Genomic DNA, 19132 nt, shown 5'->3' with positions numbered 1-19132 from the left:
GTACCAACCTCCCACATACTAAACACAGCCCAGGGTCTGAAATGAAAATCATTTAACATAAAAGCCTGTTTTCTTGTACCAGATGCTTCTCGTTGATTTGCCTCATGAAGAAGAAGATGGTGACCAAAACCAGGTACTCACCCCTCTCTCCTGGTGATGCTTCCCAGCAGAAAACCACACACACCTGTCCAGCCAAAGAAAAGCCCCCTTTCTCCTGCCTCACCTGGTCTTTAAAGAGCCCAGGTTGCTTGAAAAGAGCGGTGTGTGATTGGTAGGGTGCCCATCACATGAGGAAAACTTTTTTTTCTAGCCAAACCTGTTCCCTGGCTCGTGTGGGGCCAGAGGGTGTCTCTCCGATTCTCAGATTGTATCGGAATGTCGTTGTGCCGAAAACAGAAAGCTTAAAGAATTTCTAGCATTGTACTCTCAAAAGGGTGGATGAATGCCTCACTCGTGTGAGATACTTGAACTTTAAAGAGTATAGGCAAATTTGAAGGAAGTAAATATAAATATTAGGATTGCCAGACAGTTGTTTGAATGTGGTATAAGAAGAATGCGCTGACTAGAAAAGAGAGTAAATGAGTATCAATGTTTTCATTGAATTGTGTTGCATGGGGAAGACTTGAAAAATACAGTGGTTTGGGTTGGAGCCATTTTGATTTTCTTTAGCCCAGGGTGTTTTTAGAAACAAAAATGTAGGTGTTGGCTACTGTGCAAGACACTATGGACAATGAGGAAAGTGGGGAGACCATTGCATTGCCTTGTGCCCCAAGGATTTTTAACTCATTCAGTTGTATGAAGAGTGAGTAAGATTGAGAACACATATATATAATGATTGACCTGTGATGAACTAGGAGGGGCTGAAGATGAGGAACACATCAGGAAAGGCACTTCTGTCACCTTCCTCACACGTTCCAGCCCAAATCTGCTGAAAATCATCATTCCTATTACCGGAGACTTGATCAAATCTTTGGCAAAAGCACAGCTGCTTGTGCTTGGTGTCCTTCATCTCTGGGTGCAAACCCCAACCTACTGAACCGTGAGCTTGGGATGGGTGATGGGAGCTTCACATTTTTAGCATCCTTCACAAGTCAAAAACAAATATCAAAAGAATACATGAGACCTGGCCTGAGCAAGAAAGGGTGGCGTGGCTGACAAACCACTCAATGTGAGCCCAGGTGCCACCATGGGCACCCTCAGTGAGCTGTCCACAGCTGCTTCAGCCTTCCCTGTAGATCTGCATCTATGTTTGCATAGTCCAGATGAGAACAAGCCAACAGGCTTGATAGACAGATACATACATTTTTGAAAACTGTTGCATTTGCAGACGCTACAGGCTCACAAATGCATGTACCCCTCCCAAAAAGTCATGTGCACAAGTGTATAGGGACATGTAGAAAAAATACAAGTGCATGTGGTTTCTACAGACACATATACACACATAGACCCACATATGTGCACACCTCTGCTGCCTGTAGATTAAAAGCAGAGTGCTGGACTGAGTGTGAAGACACTGCAATTTGGGGTTTCATTTGATGAGACAGTTGGAGGACGAAAATGAAATCCCTTGGGAGAATTATCACTATGACCGTGAGCTCTATGGGAGGCTGGGCAATGTGAGAATGTGCCTGCCATTAAATATGCCTTAGTTTTTCAAAACAGGGCATGGGAGGGAGATGGAGAATGCCTGAAGAAAGAAAAAAGCTGCTGATAAATGCTGAATAGATGCTGTAGGCAATTCTAATGGACTGACCTTGCTCCCAACCTCTAAGAACACCCTTTCACCTTCCTGCACCCTTTGAATGTCTTTTCTTTATAGCATGGAAATAATGATTTAAGACTGAAAGAGTGTGAGGGGGGGTAGCTGGGTAGGAAGAGAGCACACAGAAAGGAAAAGAAGATTGTGGCCAAACTGGCAGGAGTCATTTCTATGCCTGCCTCATGCCAGCATCATGAAGAAACCACTCCTATCCACAAGTGAGGGGGCTCCTAACTGCATTTGCAATGTTGCATGCAAATATTGGGTCTCACAGTTAAGGAAAAAACCCAAAGAGAGCTCAGGAAATCTTACATCCCTTGCAGTGTGGCTGCACTGTCAACCATGCCCATGCACAGGTTCAATCTGACAGGCACCCTCTGTTTGTCCTTGGGAGGGGGACCTTCCTGATGAATGTCCCTCCACCGTGCATAGCATCCTTGGAGCAAGGCTGAGCATCCCTGCCACAACATGCTGCAGAAGGTGCTGCCCGTGAGCTGAGCCACTGCCTTGGTGACCTCCTTCCGAAGGTGCCGCTCCGGCAGCCCCGTCCCCAGCCCCTGCCACCCAGCTTTGCTCCTGCATTCCCGGGAGGGCTGTGAACAGCTGCTTCCCCCTCTGAAGTTCAACCTTCCTTCCCCTGCCAGGCGGGGGGCTGAGGCTGGCTCTGGCCGCCCAAGCCCTCCACGTGCCGTGGCCAAGTGCCAGGCCCTCCCTGGAGGAGCAGGGAATTCCTGATGGCTGCCTACTGCTGCCTCCACATGGGGGGCGAGGGGCAGATGTCCACCATGCCCCTGGGGTCTGCAGCTGGCCTCCTGCCTCCGCTCCTCTGCCGGCCGGGCCGTGGCTTGTGCTGCAGCTGCTTCCAACTTTCGCGAGGTTTTGCCCTTCTTCTGACACTTCTGATACATCTCGAGAGAGGGTGAGGGGAATAAATAAGTGAACACCACCTAGGGAGATGAGGGGAGAGCAGCTCTGTCCCGGAAAATGTTTACCAAACAGTGTTGAGTGCGGGGAGACAAATGGCATACCATTAGCAACAACCGTGGGCTAATTATAGTGGGCTCGGATAAACCACTGGGTTGATGGGCTAGCCCCTCCATCTAGGCCTGGAAATAGAGAGAGTGAAAAGCAGAACTGTATGTATATATTTAGTGTGATGCGGAATGTGGAAAGTAACTTCTTTCTAAAGCCTCAGATACCTTGGTGGAGAGTGCTACAGAAAAACCAGATACAGGCATCTTTGTGATGCTGGTAGTTCTGGTATTCTGCATTTGGCAGTGCACAACCCACCCATGAATATGGCACTGCACTCCTCATTCCTAAGAAGAGAGGTATAAAGCACGCTCTCAACGACTGGGGTTTCTTAATATTTCATGAAAAGATGGGGTTACACTTTATTCTTCTGATTTTGTATGATAGAGTTTTATTCATGAGCTCATTTTTTTTTATGATGCATGGCTGTATTTTGGTTTTAAGACTTGCAATTTTCAGTGTTTACATGGAATATAAGCTATTAAAATTATGTGATTGCATGAAAATCTGTACTTTCAGCCTTTCAAAACAGATCGTTTCTTGTCCTTCTGATAAGTGAGCAATCGGAAAGGACAAACAGGTTGGAGGAAGCTGCTCTGTCTGGTAAAGAACTAGGTTCAGGCTGGGAACTGCTTCCCCAGGGAGTTTTGGACTAGAGCTTATATTGCAATTTGCTCATCTGGATATAGGTGATAACAGATTAAATTCCAGTATTCTACTGCTAACAAGCTAGTCAGCTGCTGTGGCTCCATTCCTCAGTGGTCTTGGCCCAAAAGCTTAGACAAACACTGAATGTTTATAAAAGGTAGTCTCTGTTAGTTGCTATTACTGTTGGCAAAGAAGATCCTCAGAGTGCTTTCCTGAGTACCTTGAGATAGATTTGGGCTCTGAATATCCCCTAAGGAAGCCTCTTTTATTCTGCAGACTATGAAGGAAACTAGTAGGAGAGCCTCATCACAGATCTGAGGCTAATTTCTGCAAAGAAAAACCCAGACCAAAATATCTACACCTTAGATCTGCTCATCCCACCTAGGTCTTTCAGGAACTTAGAGATCACTTTTTGGTATACACAGAGATCAGAAGATAAAACAAGCACAGAGGAGCCTGGGGGAGTCCTGAGGTCAAAACCTGCTCCGGGCCCATCCCACCAGCTGGAGTTTCTACTGGTGTGGAAGGGGTGCCAAGCCCTGCAAGAGTGGCATTCCCTAGCCAACACCCATGATGGTGTAAAAGGGTAAGTAAATCATAGAATCATTTGGGTTGGAAGGGACCTTAAAGATTATCTAGTTCCAACCCCACTGCCGTGGGCAGGGATGTCACCCACTAGATCAGGTTGCCCAAAGCCCCATCTAGCCTGGCCTTGAAGACCTCCAGGGAAGGGGCATGATGGGCCACATAAATGGAATGTGGCTTTCTCTTGAATCTCATCTTCAGCTTCCTCTGGTGGGCCTGGCTGTCTTGGCTGGGTCTTTCAGGCAGTGGAGGGCATGGGGAAACAGCGGTGGTTATTACCTCTGCTCTCCTCCTGTCGTGAGGGATTAACTGGGCTGGGCTGTGGTCCTCAGCAGCAGAGTGGCTGTGAAGCACATATAAATCATCAGAAGATGTTACGGACCCTCCTGGTGGCTTTAAAAAGAGGAAAAGAATGAGTTCTGGGTAGATCTGCCCAAAGTGGAAAGCCGTGGAAAGTATACAGCAAGCAACTGCTGTCCTGGGGACTTACAAGCACCTATTTAATGGCAGGGAGCACTTCTCATCATACAGCTACGTCATCTCTAACCTCTCAGTCCATATGCTGAAGGGCAGCACAAAAACACATCCACAAAGGAACCAATGCTCCTAAGTCTGCTAGATGGAAATGTTGAGCATGTTACAAGGAGGGTGGTTTTATAATGTGTGATCTCCCCTTTCCTTACTGATCTTGTGTTCCCATAGATTGAAGTCCACCTCCTTCCTGTAGGGGACCATTACTTTATCATTTTCTTCATTATTAGTAATCTCTCTCCTCTCCATATACTGCCTACCTTTTCCCTCCAGTGGCCTATCCTCGTGGATATGAAGCTCTCCTCAAAGCAAATGTTTTTGACTTGCACTTCACTTTGAGGATTGCTGTTTTACTGCAGACCTGAAGAAGGATTTGTGTGCCCTTCTTGCATGCTGTTTGCAGCTCTACTAGTTGATCTGATAAAAGCTATTACTTCTGCCTCCAAGCATTCTCCTATGTCAGTCTCAGGAAGAGTTTAAGGGTGTTTTAGTGGGGAGTCTTCCCTGTGATGACCAGAATATGCTCACAGGGCACCTGGCCAAGGGAGAGAACACTCTAGGGCAGGCTAACTCACTCCGAACAGGAGCCTAGCCATAGGGAAGGCTCACAGGAGGCTAGAAATCTCGGTGTACCTAGAAAAGGATTGACTGGGACCCTGCAAAATGTATGGCAGGAGAAAAGACTTTTGAGAACACAGAATTTTTCTGCTTGTGTTTTAGATAGCTCCTTTAAAAGGCTGGCAATGTCCTGGGAAGGTCTGCTGGAAAGTGCCTCCATATCGCTCTTGGTTGGGAATTTGAGGGCTTTCTGGATTACTGCCTCTGAAAGAATGCAGATGCCAGTGTTGATATATCTGCTAGCATGTGGCCTCGGGTCCTGAATGGCCTTGGCACTGTGGTAGTCCTTTGGTTCTGGTATTTCACTTGTATTTCATCTAACAGACCGGGAACAAGCTGTTCTGTCTGGACCCAGTGGCTGCTCTGCTGTTGCTGGTGATTAAAAATCTCTCCTCCAAAACTCGCTGTGTCAGTCAGGAGCTGCAATATGGTAGAAAGTAGAGCTTTTATTTGGAGACTTTTACTGCTTGTTTGGAAGGGGACAAAGAAATTTATTCACATGAGTTGTTCCATCTCGTTATTGAAAGGTGATTGGGGATACCTCGTTCCTCCCATATCCAGCCTGTTCACCTCCACTGCATTAGCTGCTTCTGATCTGGGAGGCTGCAGTGGGCTGGCAGTGGAGCACTGCCATCTACATACAGTTCCCTGTCACTATCCAGTTTGCAACATGCTTGCTGTAAGCCAAGTACTTCAAGCCCTTGTCTGATTTATCTCAGCATCTCCACAACCCACCTCGGCAGAGGGTTGGAGCACCCAAAATGAAGAGGGAGGACAGTCGACATAAAGTTGCATTGCAAGAGTCTCAGCAGTAGGAACACGGAGTAATAGCAGAGGGGTGTTGGCTGGTGCAGTACTTAGGAGAGCTGGGTTGGAAATAAACAGCATGCATGCCTTGGGTGAGTTTATAGGGTTCCTGGGTTGACAGCTTCTACTTTGGCAAGGGAGTGGTTGGCATCTCACACCAACTGATTGCTTTGACAGAACTGTAGATACTGTCCAAAGCACTTCCTCTCTTTTAATGCTTCAGTAACTAACTGGAAACTTCCCTGAGAAGTCTGCGAGTCACAGATCCTGTTGTGCACATGAGGTTTCTAGCTAATCACGAACTGAATTTTAGTTTCAGGTGGGCAAAGGCTGGAGCTGTACTTCGGACCATCAAGTCCTTTTACACGGACTTTTTCTCCTCTACTTGTAGCTGCTGCACTGCTAGACATAAATCACGGTGAGCTAGTGAGCAACTGAATAAAGCCGTCTTGCCTCTTAAAAGCCTTTAGCGAAGGCTCCGCCGGTCTGTGCTGCCCTCTCATGGACATATACAGGAAAGGTTAAATTTCACTCTTATACAAGATGCTTTGAAAGCTACTAAAGCTACAGTTTTCAAGGCACGATTTCTGAAAAGCCGGGGAGGTTTATGAACAGCTTCTAAGAGGGCTCTGAAACCTAACAAGAAGATGAATTCTGTTTATAGTTGTGGTGGACCCTCCCTTTCTTAAGCTCTTAAACTGTGTTGGACTCCTCCCAGCTCTTACGTTTCTTAAGCTCTTAAGCTTTGCTTCTCATTTGGAAACATTCAGACATCTAATGGGGAAAAAGGTGGGTAGCTGTTGCTCTAGAGAACAGGCTGAGCTTCTCCCATACGCACTTCCATCCACCTTGTCAAACACAGATCATCATCATCATGGCATCATGCCACAGTCAAAGAGTCTCTCAAAAGAGCTCAGTTATGCTACCACAGGTTTAAACAATAAGCAGAGTTGGTGCATGGTGTCCCAGGGCCAAAAAATGGGTTCTCTTCTGGACAGAGTTCCCACTGCTTCCAATACTCTGGTGTTTCAGCAAACTTGTGACACTTCCCTTCCCTGGATCTCCTTGCAAAGAGGCAGGATGTTATACTAGACCCAAGGGGATACTTAAATAATAGCAGGACAGAGCAGGCATCTCTGCTCTTCAGAGTGACTCCTGTTGTGTGTTTTATGATGTTTATGCAAGTTTAAGTCAGTTTTAAAAGTCTATGGCTCTTTGACCACCCACTTGCCTGCATTTTAATGTAACCTCCTTCCTGATGTCTACTCATATGTCCAAACACCAACAGCTTTTTAAGGTGGGAACAGTTTTTCTTCAATGGCTCATATAGCACATGTTTTTCCCATTAGCAAGCAACTGTGCTATTCTATGTGTTTATTCACCTCTACTTCCTGTTTTATAGCAGGAGATACACTGAGTGAAGGGAAGGAGGAAGGACAGAGGTCACCTCCTGTTCTCACAACTCCCTAAACCTCATATGGAGCCTAGCTCCTAGCTCATAAGAAGAATTTTTAAATGTTGGACCAGGTGATTCCAAATAAGACATTTCCCTTAAAGGCTTGTCAGTTTTTAGTGACGTTTTCATAGCCAGGGTAAGCTGGGTGTAGTACTCCCTTAGCTACATTACCTACATTTTCACACCTGCAAACTGTACTAGGTACCTGTCCACCTTCATAATACTGGCTCAGTGTAGCCCCATGTTCCTCCATCTCTTGCCACTTTAATGGCTGGCAATGAACAAGAGGTTAATTTTGGTCTCAAAGTAGGTAACAACACACAAAAAGCAAGTGGTTCCATCTTATAGTTCTAGTTTCTTCCCTAGTATTACTTCCCTGCAGTTAATGAAATGACTCCAGAAGTTTCTCCCATCTTCTGCACTGACAGAAAGCTCACCCCAGACTCCTGGATGAATATGACATGGAGGTGGCCTTCTGAAAGCTGGAAGGCAGCTAGTTCTGTGGTAAAAAAGAGTGAGCTCTTCCCACCAGGGAAAGGAGCTGCATAGGGAATTGGTATGACATCCTTGAGGGAAAAAAGATCCATTCCATTCGTTCACACCACGCATTTCTAAAACAGACCTAGCACTGCAGTGTCTGCAGTAAGCTTCTGATCTTGAATTATGAGTACAGAAATCTGAGATTGCCTTGCCCAACTTCTGCTGTTCTGCAGTGACATTCCAGCCCATCACCTTTCCCCAGGAGAGGATGGTAGGTGGCTGTTCATCAGGCAACGTCACTTCGACAAGTCAGTTTCCCTTTTCATTTGTGATATGTTGAAGTATGGCCAAGAACTTTTGATGATATTGCTACATCAATGTTGTCCATGACGGTAGTGCCCAAAAGGTAATTCAGCCACAGATATTGAAGTCTGACCTTAACAGCATGTTTCTTCTTTTTCTTCTGCATTTCTTCTGGCTATAAGAATGGTCAGGAGAAACTTTCCCTTGAATACAACCTGAAGGCATGTCAGACAGGGTATGATCAGTTTGCCCTGGTATATTCCCTTCCTAAGCACTCCCATAGTCCCCAGTCTTCAGACTGAGTTCTCTTCTAAGCTAAGCTCTTTATTAGAGTTTACCTAGAGGTTAATTTTTTCCATTTCAGACATGCAGTTCTCTGAATATTTGCTGCTGCCTACTTCAAGTTTCACACAATTGTGAAACTTCAAAATCAGTGACATTAAACTAGCTTAAAATTGGTGTTATGTAGCCGTGATTCATACCCAGTGAGTCACAATGAAATGTCTCATGCTATAAGTGGCAGGCCATTGAAGAGCTATCCTTCTTAAGCTCTCCACCTAAGAAGCAGAGCAGAGACAGGGTGAACTTTTCAAAAGACCTTTAATCAGCAATTACAAGACTTTTTTATTTTTTTTAATTGCTTAGAGGCACTACACTGGCAACTTTAGTATTGCCTGGGCACCTCAGTTCTTTTAAGTTCCATACAGAGATGGCAGAAAAAGAATCCGGCCTTTTGATCCATGACACCTATCTCAAGGTGAGTACAATCTCTTTCTGATTGGCCCCATGGCATCTAAGATTCACAACAGAAATGCTCTGTGCACCACAAGACCATGCTATTCGTAAGCCAAACTGGATGTCATGCTTCTGCATCGGTTCATGGATCAACAACAATCCTCATCCGTGAAAATACTGTGCTTGCTCACTGTCCGTCTTGAACTACAGAGTAAGCACCCTTGGGAACTACAAACTATTTCCAGCCTCCCCACCTTCCACTCTGTGACTTACCCTTATCCATTGGAAACACAAAGCAATGCGCAGGTGTGGGCAAAAAAAAAAACCAACACAACACAAAACACCCTTTTTAAAAGAATGTACGTCAGTTCATTCTCCCTTGTGCAGAAGAGAAAACAAACAGCAGATGTTAGTCACGTTGCTTAGCACACTACTGGAGGGCATTCAAATATACAGTGACTAGCATGCCACAAGGACTTATATGGAATAGTTTCGGTTACACACAATGAACTGTTAATTCCTTCGAAGCACCCAAGGCAAGAAATTTAATGACAGTTTAATGCCATGGTGATAAATGTCCACTTATGAGGAAGAAACAAGGATCCAAAGGTTTGGGAAAGAATTTATGGAAAAGGGACAGTCACTCTGGAATTAATGCTGTAATAAATGTTTCCATTTTAAATCTAACTTTTCTCCTTGTCTTCAACACACAAAAGGAAAATTTTGGCCCTGAGATCGCTGAAGAACACTGCGTAGGGCCTTTCTTGCAAAACTCCCAGCACCTATAGGAGGAATACTTTCCAGCTCTTTTCAATTTGTCTGAAAGAGAAATTAAGGAACTTTCCTTGCATAACACTCTTGATGCTGACATGAAGTTGAGGGCACACACCTATGGCCTGATAACGTCACAACTCACAAGTTTTTCATAAGTAAAACGGAATAACAAAATACAAATGATAGAAACCTAGGAAATTCACAGCTATGGCTGTACCCAAAAGTACCTTAATTCTGTTCTACAATAAAATTCAAAGACATGCCAATCCCTCTGTCTCTCGGAAAATGTGCTGACAAGCGAGCACAAAGATCAGAAAGCCTCAGCCAGTATCTTCATGTGATGTTGATTATCTTCCACTCATTTCCTGTTTCACAGAGGTGTTTTAGCACTTCCCTTACAAATTCTTGATCAAAAATACATAAACCTGAAAAGCAATCCAATTCATCTAGTTGCTGAAAATAAGCAGGTCTTTCAAAAGCACTTCAGTGCTTCAGTGGGACCTAGACACCTAAGACCACATCATAACTCTTACAAAACCCATGAAGAGCTATCTAATCTTTAGCTATCTTTGGGATCATAGCACCTTGAAAATCTGTGTGCTCTGTGAATGACAGAGGTGCTTCCTGCCTTTAACCTGGAAACACAGGAGTTAACTCATCTTTTCTGAATCTTAGATAGAAAGGCATCTCTTCACAGATGCAGAATTTGTATGCCAAATACTTGCCTCTGTTATTCCCAAACTTTTTGGGCCCAGGGTCTGCTGTGGAGTATCACACAGCCTAATCATCAGACTTTTAGCTGCAAATAAATAGATGGAAGATAAGTTTCTGTGGTGCTCTCTTCATAGCCAGAGACAGACATTTGGGAACTTGCTACTATCCATCATGAAATTAGAGCACTTGCCTAAAAAAGAGAAAAGTCTGTAGTGACAAAAATCTTTCTGGCACCTACTACACATACACATGAAATGATGCCAAAATAACAGTATGGTCTATTGCACATTTTCAATAATCTTCAGACAAGAGACAAGAAATACAAACGTCCTTTGGAGGGTGAAAACAGACACTTGGAAAGTATGAAAATGAGCATTGCAAGTGTTTTGAGAATTAAAAGCAGTTCAAATGACATGTTTGCAAAGTGTATCTTAACTCTGAATTTCCTGTGCTACCAGTGCATGTCTTTGATTTGTTTAGTTTTATTCACCTCTCACATTCCCGAGTGACAGTGCCTTCTGAAGCCACAGAGCGTGTAGGCAACTGTTGCTTTACTGTTCTTTTAATCAAAACACACACTGTACTTGCAATGACACAGGCAGGGCAACACCAAAAAGCAGAGTGATCTGAACCCAGCAGGGATAGTTAAGAGTGAGACAGCTGCTGACAGTGTGTGGAAGCAACAAAGAGATGGCTCCTTGTGTCAGAGGAGCTTTGGGGCAGCAGAGGAGCTTTGGGGCACCACTGGCTGAGCCTCTCCCAGTGTGAACTTCAAAGTGTTAGATGGACATTGGTGATACTGCATAGTTTGAGACAGTAAGCCACCAATGCAGCATGAAACATTGAGGACTGTGGGTTGTCCAGGGCTACTTTTTAATTCTACTTGCTTTTGCACTTGTATCGTCTGTGCTGTGAGGTTTCCCTGCACAGAAAAGTCGAATCTAGTGGTGGCCTACATGTGGGAGTCGTGGATTTGTATAGACCATACATAGACCAGGAGAGCAGCCTTTTCAAAATGTGCCATATGTGCATGCAGGTTCATGCACTCTTTCAGATTTGAGTTTGTGTGTCCATAAAGACACTAGATTGCAGGATTTATATTAAAGGGGAAGCGCAAGCACATGAAAAATCAAGAAACAGAGATACCAGCAGACATTTCCAAAGTTACTTCCACCAGTTGCGAAAGCAGGATGCTGCGAAGGCCATGTGCAACATCACAATAGCAAGGTCAGTAGGGGCCAAAAGGAGTGCACAGGACTTGTTCCAGAAACTCCTCTCTATCTTTGCTCTCATCCAATATTGCCTCCATTTCTGCCTGCCGGGCATTTATCATAGACTGCACCTGGGCAAAAGGAAATGGAAAAGAGTCATTTGGGAACCTATTTCCCTGCCAACAGTGCCCAGAATCAATCTTACCACCCCTCTGCAGGTTCTGCACATATCCCATACAGGATGAACCCAGCAGCAAATCACAAAAATGTTGCTTCCCCTTACTGACTAGATGGCAGGGAGGGAAAGAACCCTCTCCCTTTCTGCTCATTTTCCTCTGAGCTACTCCTTTTTCCAAAGAGCTCCCAATGCTTCTAACTCTAACTTCTAATGCACTCCCAGTATATCATTCTCTCAACAGACTGAATTTTCTGTTTTAAAATCATCCAGGATCAGCAGAGGCAGCTCACTTGAATATGGGTACCTGGCAGGAAAAGTGTTTGCTCCCAGTATGGAACAGAGGGAGCTACAGACAGGTCACAGGGACACAAATCAGCCCCAACTTTCTCCCCAGGCTTCCCTTACCTATCAGATAATGGTTCTTTGGGGCACATCCACCCCATTCTCTCCCTCACATCATGCTCTTTCACACACCCACCCTCCTGTACCTCTCTTCCCTCTCCCTTAAGAGCACATGTGAGCACTTGCACCACGGGCATTCTGCTCCTGCCCTGTCCTCCTCCTCTTCCCATCTGAGCAGGCACAAAGTGAGAGAAAGAGTCATGAGTTCACCATGTTTCCAGCATGCTCAGCAAAGCTGGCTTTCTGTTGTGGATCTAACAGGCAGTCTCTGCTGAGCAACTACAAGACACCATACCTGCAGCAACATGAACTGCAAAGGGTCATCAGGCTTCTCATACACCAGTTTTTCCGTGATCTCCTAAGACACAGACAGACAGAAGGAAAGAAGTATTGATCCTTGGGAAGACACGTGGCTGCACTTTCTTCTCCAACACTAGCTGCATTTTAAAAAGCAACCATCTCTTTCAATCCCTGAGGATGATCAAGTGTCCCTTTCTACTGCTTTTAAGTTTACACTGAAGAAAGCTCAGGACCAGGAGGGATCCAGAGGAAGGGACAATTTGATCCAAGCTAATTTTAAGCCCAGCTTCACAAGCAAGTCTTTGGACAGAGAAGGGAAAGAGAAATATCACCTGAAATATCTGCAGAATATTATGTTTCTCCATGTAGTTAACAGAGACTTCATAGGGGTCTTCATACACCATTGGCTGCTCTGATATTTCACATGTTGGTTTGACTACAGGTGCTGATGGCCCAGCCTGAGATGTTTTACCCCCAGACTGTGAGGGTTCAGGCAAGAATGTCTCAACTGCTGGGAAGTCATTCAGTGATGGTGGGAATTCAACTATAGGTCTCTGGTCCTCTGATGGTTCAGCAACTGATGGTATGCTGGATTTCTTCACTTCATTTTCTGAATGGTCACTGGCATCTGGCTAAAATATTTGACAAAGAACAATGAATGTTTTAAATATGTAGCCCTGCAGACCAGATACATCAAATTACTTCATCCTTCTGAAAATATGCTGCAGCCCCTCTTAGAGCGAATGTTAGGGCTCTGAAAGCAACAGTAGGCTTAAATTTCTGTGATGGGTCTCCCCCACCGCCCCTGTCCATGAGCCCAGGAACACCATTTAAGCTCAGACCCAAACCTTCAGACCTCATCTGTGAGGACGTTGGGGAAGTTCCCGTGCCTGGTCCTTGCATACTGACTGGTTTTCCTTGGGGGACTCCAGATGTATGTTTCCGGTGGTTTTGTCTGTGTCCCTGTCTCCTGCGTGGAAGTCCCTGGTTGTGTCCCAGAGCAGCTCATTACGTTCCCTGTCTGGCACAGCTGGTGAGCCCTGTTACCAGCACCCTGCCCATGTGCTGTGTACCCATGCCCTCTTGCCTAAGGGTGAGGCTTGGCACAGCGAGGTTCATCCTCCTTGGCACAGCGCTGCTCTTTCTCCCCAGTGGCAAACAGCCAAAACCTGCGAGGGCTTCACCCACCTCCCAGCAGCTGCCTGGGCACCGCACCCTGCCCGTGCCCCACATCCCCCTTCACAGCCCCGTGACCGAGCTCAAGCACCATGAAATCACACCGACAGCACGAACACCCCGATGGAAAGGGCTGCTCTGCCCCGCACCGGGGGGAGATGCCCCTCCAGAGGCATCTGTCCCCTCCAGAGGGGACAGACGGGGGTCGGGAGGATGGCAGGGGCCACGGGATGGTCGGGATGAGGATCTGGGGATGGGGGGTGTCCGGTCCCGGGGCCTTTCTGCTGCCACTGCCCGTGCTCACCGGCTGCCAGCCCTCCATGGCGGGGAGAGAATGGGAGAGAATGCGAAAGTCGCTGGGGAGGTTGCCAGGGAAGCGAGGCCGCTGGGTCCCACCCCCTGGTCTCTAGGCGATGCTGCACGGCCATCTTAGGTTCGGGCGGAAGAGCTGAGGGAGGTGGGGTGGCCCTGGTCCTGGTCCTGGTCCTGGTCCTGGTCCTGGTCCTGGTCCTGGTCCTGGACCTGGCCCTGGACCTGGACCTGATCCTGATCCTGGCCCTGGCTCTGGCCCTGGCCCTGGTCCAGGTCCTGGTCCTGGTGCACTGTGGAAGCAGGCATCTCTTGGCTGAGAGAGGGGACATGGTGAAGGGTTGCATGTCACTCTGCCTGCCACGGAGCAGGTGGGCTTTTGGTTTCACTGTGAGCTTTGTGTATTCACTACAAATTCAGTGCCATTAACTTTTCTATTTTGACAAAACAGGCCCTGACGGTGCCTCTCTACTTTACCAAGCTCTGGCAGAGGAAGCAGCAAAGCACATGATAGCTATTTTTTCTTGCTGGCCCTACTAGTAAGTATCACTGTAGTGAGAAGGTCTGGAAGGGAAGGGCAGACCATGGCAGAGACATGCTCTACAAAGAGGGTCAAATGTAGAAGGATATGGCAAATATCTTGTTATAAGAAGCAGGGATGCAAGAGGTAGGGTAGTAGAGCGGTGAGTGAAATGTGTGTGTGCATTCAAGTGAGAGGTACTTTCTCCTCTTGGTTTTACAGAAATCCTGACAGTGTGCTGTGTGATGAACTACCTCAGAAAAAAAAGCAAATAAACAGATTGCCAGTTTCCCCCAAAGAGGAGATGAAAGGAAAAAAAAGATAAAAGCAGTGCTGGGTTACCACAGTAACCAGCTTCTGAAATACTCTGGTTCATGCTCCAGTGTGACAAGAGCTGGGATTGAAACATGAGTGGCTGAAACTGCCATGGGCATTGAGGCGGGGAGAGTGAAAGGGGAACACAGGACTTCAAAAACTGTGCTAAACTAACAGATGTCACTTAGATTCAGAGCAGCTCACTTTGTGTGTATTTTTCAGGTTAAGCTGTTGACCTTTTACAAGAAACACTTTCCCCACTGCTCCCATACTAGGTTCATAACACCATTGTCCATGTCTGCTGGCATGCTGACTGCTCAGATCCTCTTGCACTGGAACGCAGCTGCCTGCTCTCAGAGGATGCCAGGTCATTGCTCAACTCCTTTGAGCCTGTCTTGCCTTTCCCAGTTGCCCACGTGACTGCTATAGTACTGGACAACATTGGACTGCCAAGTTTTTGAGTATGGATTCTTTTTTTTTTTTTTTTTTTTTTTTTTGTGTGTGTGTGTGTGTGTTGGCTTAGGAAGATCTTGAAAGGTGATGGATAAAATTGTTGATGGGTCTTAGGCAGTTGGTTGTCTTCACATGATGGGAGAAAGCACTGTATACTGCCTGGTGTTAGGGATTGTCAGTCTTTGATTTCTGGACCCTGATATTTTTCATCCAGGAAATGTGGGCCCATGGAGCAGGCTTAAGTATCTAGACAGGATATTCACAAGTTTGTCGTGTGCACCCCTGAGAAATAATCAGTTTGTTTGGTTGGTAGTTTTCTGCAGTGATGTGTGTGTGTTTGCAAACCTTGTATCTGTGAAGAATTTTTTCTAGACAAGGTCTTCTTGCCAACTGGTCCAAGAAAGAAAAGTCCAGAAACCCAGAAACAGTTGAGGCATGAGTTAGGTGATCTTCCCTGCCCTGCAGCTAGATATGTGCTGTAATGCTCACAGAACTAGTTTATTGAGGGTCTGAAAGGAAAGCTGTAAAATGTTATATCCCTGTCATACTTCAGGGGGGCAGTGTTTGCTGTAGTAACTGCAATTGCAGTTTGAGCTGAAGTAGGCACCTGCTTTCAGTTGTGTGCTGAGCATCACAGTCTTGTTTTCTCCACAGCATGACTCCCTGCAGAACTTCTCCCATGGGTTTCTCCTCTCCATCCTTTACTGGACAGGACTGAGCAGTTCTCAGCTGCCTGCTGTCTTCAAATAGAGTCCTGCTGTGGGCAAATCTCAAGCCCCATGTCTTCCTTTCATCTGTGCCTCATTGGTAAACAGCATATCTTTCCATTTCCAACCCCACTGTCTACTGCAGGGAACTGGCTGCTGGGGGTGGAAAGCTAGGATTTTGTACAGGAAAGTAAGATGAATGACTCCATTAAATAAACATCACTGCTCTGCTTATTATTTCAAAAGAAGAGATTACAAAAAAACAGAAGATGCATTTTAAATACATTAAAATTCTGAGTAAAATAAAGCCTTAAATACAATGCTCATGTAACATAAATCATACAGCTTTTTTCTATCCCGGCACATGGAAAGCAAAACCGTATTATTATATCATTATTTATATGGCACCATATGCTAAGTCTGGAACTTAAAGACTTTCAAATAAATAAGAAAACACCAGCTGCAGATCAGCAATACGCTCTTTTATTGGGAGTCACTGCGTAACTGTGGCTATCATTCCTGCTGTTAAGTTAAAACTTAAATAAATTGTCAGAGAAATAAGATAGCCATTAGAGATTCAGTGTCTGTCTCCTGGGGACACTTTTTCTAACAGCTGTAACAAAGATCTGCTGCTGGTTTTGTCCTATCTGTGTAGTAACTCATTGCATTTGTCCCTGCAGTATCACAGTTGTTCAGTAGAGATGGTTGAGCTGTTCACTATAAATAATGTTGGTTAACAATGCGGCCCCTTTTGGGTTAATAAATTACAGTCAAACCACTCCTGAGCCCCTTTGATTGGTTTCTTGCAAGTCTGCAGTGAAGAGTTGGAACAAATCACTTTTCACAGTCTCTTCACTTTGAATATTTCTTCTTATTTTATTGTGCTGTAAATAAATAAATATATAACCCAAAGCCTGAAAATGCATGTCCTAAACTCCTGCCTCTTTATCCAGTACTTGACAATCATAATGGGTTGCACAGGACGAAACGCATCAGAAAATTACATGGCTTTGCTTAAAGACACAGAGAACCCTGGCCAGTGCCAGGCTGTGGGATCCATCCCCCTCCTGGGTGTGAGAGCTGTTTTCTGGCAGACAGAGGTTGCTGGACAGGGCAGTGAGCTCACCTGCTATGCTATCTATGAGGTTCTTGCAACCCAGCCAATACCCGAGGCCACGGCCTCATGGTTCCCCATCTGCTGTGGCTCGGAGGCTCTCCGACCTGTGGTTTTGCACAGTTGCAGCAGGGCATAGTTAAAACCCTCCTGAGGTCTGGAGAGCAAAGGGCAGCATTGTGGCATGGACCAATCATTAAGAAAAGCAGGCTGCAGAGAGGGATGGGGTGGTGGCTGGAGTCTGCTTATCCACACACTGACCTAAGACTTGTCCCGCATGTTTGTAATTGCTCAGCCCTCTGTCCAGGGGACTGTTGAGAAATTAAGTTATTTGCAAGCTGGGAGGAGAGTGGTTATAAATGCAGCAGGGCATCGTGGAGAAAGCTAGCTCCCAAATGAGGTGGGGAGGGCTGGGATGTGAGGGGAGAGAGGCAGGCAGGGGGTGCTGACTTACACCAACAGTCCTTGATGTGGGCCCTGAGCTGACAGCGATGCTGCGAGAGAGATTGCACCGAAGTGTCTGTTTCCATGCAGTGCCTCTGTTCGTGTGTGCGGGGACCAAGCCAGAGCATGCTGGCGAATCCAGCTCTTGCTGGGGCTCTGCCTGCATTTCCCAGCAGAGAGCAGCAGAGCCTCGTAGCTGCTTGCAGGGCCTCCGAGTGCATCCTCCAAGATTTCGTGCACTGCTTGCCTCCCCAGAACACAGCAGTAAAGCACTGAGCTCGCAGGCACGTCAGACCTGTCCGGAGCATTGGTGTGAACAAACAGCAAACACATGCCAGGAATCCCAAAAATTTGGTGCTTTCCTGAAAATTTTGGTGTTCGCAGAGAACAGAGGAACCTTTCGTGAGGGGATGCTCTGCAGGTTGTCTTTGTACCCAGAGTCAAAAGGGGATACCTCAAGTATGGCTTCAGAAAGGAGACAGGTACCTGTAGCAGGTTAAGCAAACCCCTTTCACAGCTGATGGACATGGAATAAGTAACACCCTGAGGTCTTCTTCAGCTCCATCTTTGGCAGGGCAGGAAAGAAATGTGTTTGTAGGTTCTGTGTTTTGGAATATTTCTTTGGAAACCTGTTTACCATACTTTAGGTTTAACCTTTTCTATTAAAAATAAACCTTCATCTGTATCCTTCTTGTTCCCTCCTCCCTTTATAAAGTTATCACGAATGTTATTGGCAGTAAAAATGAATGAAAAATGTGAGACACTGCTTCTTTGCCAAGGTGTCAAAACTAATTAATCAGTGTCTAATTTAGACATCATTCTTGAAAAAAAAAACACAAGAATTTGGCCCTCTGTTTGGAAACTCACCTCCTGTTCCCTAGGGGAATGAAAGAAGCCAACTTCAGTATTATACTGGAAGTTCCTCAGTGATATTAACTGGGGCAGCTTCTGTCATTCTGTGATTGCCCCATGTCTAACTTCTGAAGCCTAAAGCTGTCAAGGTTTTATACTTCCCCATGGGAAATAATCATAGACCTTCTGGGATGCCAAATGCTTGTAAGAGAGAAGGCTTTAGTTTTGTCTCAGCATCACCTGGCACCAGAGGGAGCGGATGCTCTCTTCTGACTCATGTTTATGCTGAACTTTTATCCCACACTCTCCACATTAGCTGTGAATTCCCTGCAGGAAGGGAGAGTCGAGGCTTGATGTTCACCTGAGGGAGTGGTGTTTGTGGAGGATGGTGAGAATAAGAACAGCAATAGGATAGAGGGAAGGCACAGGTTTGCCTACAAATGCTGCCATATTCCTATGCTGTGACCCTGTCTTTCACCATGGGGCAAAGAGCCACCATGGTATTGGACAGACATGGTATGGGACAGGCTTTTGGGAGACAAATATGTCACACAGTGACAGTAAGACCGTGGATATCCCTGTCTTGAAAAGCCTGTAATCCCCGGAGAGTTGTGAGTGGCTTTTTGTGCTCCTCATAGTATAGAGTGCCCCCTCCCTCCTCTGATCTGCCTGTTCCCCTCTCCCAGCTTCCCCCCTGATTTGGCCTCTA

General features: G+C 45.9%; 2 protein-coding genes and 1 long non-coding RNA gene across 8 annotated transcripts in view; 1 reads left to right on the top strand and 2 right to left on the bottom strand.

The window, feature by feature from the left end:
• UPK1B (uroplakin 1B) overlaps positions 1-298 on the bottom strand; it is a 73988-nt gene extending 73690 nt beyond the window's left edge. For 2 of the 3 annotated variants that reach the window (XM_083821521.1, XM_083821520.1), the window contains exon 1: positions 142-297. The gene's annotated coding sequence lies outside the window, so the exon portion shown is untranslated. Of the gene's footprint in view, positions 1-141 lie in introns of all 3 variants that reach the window. The other variant, XM_083821519.1, reaches the window with a different exon arrangement.
• An 8505-nt stretch (positions 299-8803) lies between these two features.
• TEX55 (testis expressed 55) lies at positions 8804-18264 on the bottom strand. Of its 3 annotated transcripts, none has more exons than XM_083821040.1 (4): positions 17582-18264; positions 12866-13165; positions 12529-12591; positions 8804-11784 (listed from the first exon to the last, which is right to left on the bottom strand). In XM_083821040.1, exons 1-4 carry the CDS (start codon positions 17735-17737, stop codon positions 11671-11673), a joined length of 633 nt encoding a protein of 210 aa, XP_083677166.1. In that variant the 5' UTR covers positions 17738-18264; the 3' UTR covers positions 8804-11670. The 3 variants fall into 3 exon arrangements, with proteins under 3 accessions (XP_083677166.1, XP_083677168.1, XP_083677167.1); XM_083821042.1 differs by lacking the exon at positions 17582-18264 and adding an exon at positions 14014-14166; XM_083821041.1 differs by lacking the exon at positions 17582-18264 and adding an exon at positions 13390-13976.
• LOC310892817 lies at positions 14250-16396 on the top strand. 2 transcript variants are annotated; one of them, XR_014578470.1, is made up of 3 exons: positions 14250-14389; positions 14470-14557; positions 15961-16396. It is a non-coding gene; the product is annotated as an uncharacterized lncRNA (long non-coding RNA). The 2 variants fall into 2 exon arrangements; XR_014578471.1 differs by lacking the exon at positions 15961-16396 and adding an exon at positions 14761-15314.
• Positions 18265-19132: the final 868 nt, after the last annotated feature.

Source organism: Anser anser (assembly GCF_964211835.1).
Source record: "Anser anser genome assembly, chromosome: 1".
NCBI classification, from domain to species: Eukaryota; Metazoa; Chordata; class Aves; order Anseriformes; family Anatidae; genus Anser; species Anser anser.
This window is presented reverse-complemented; position numbering and strand designations above follow the sequence as displayed.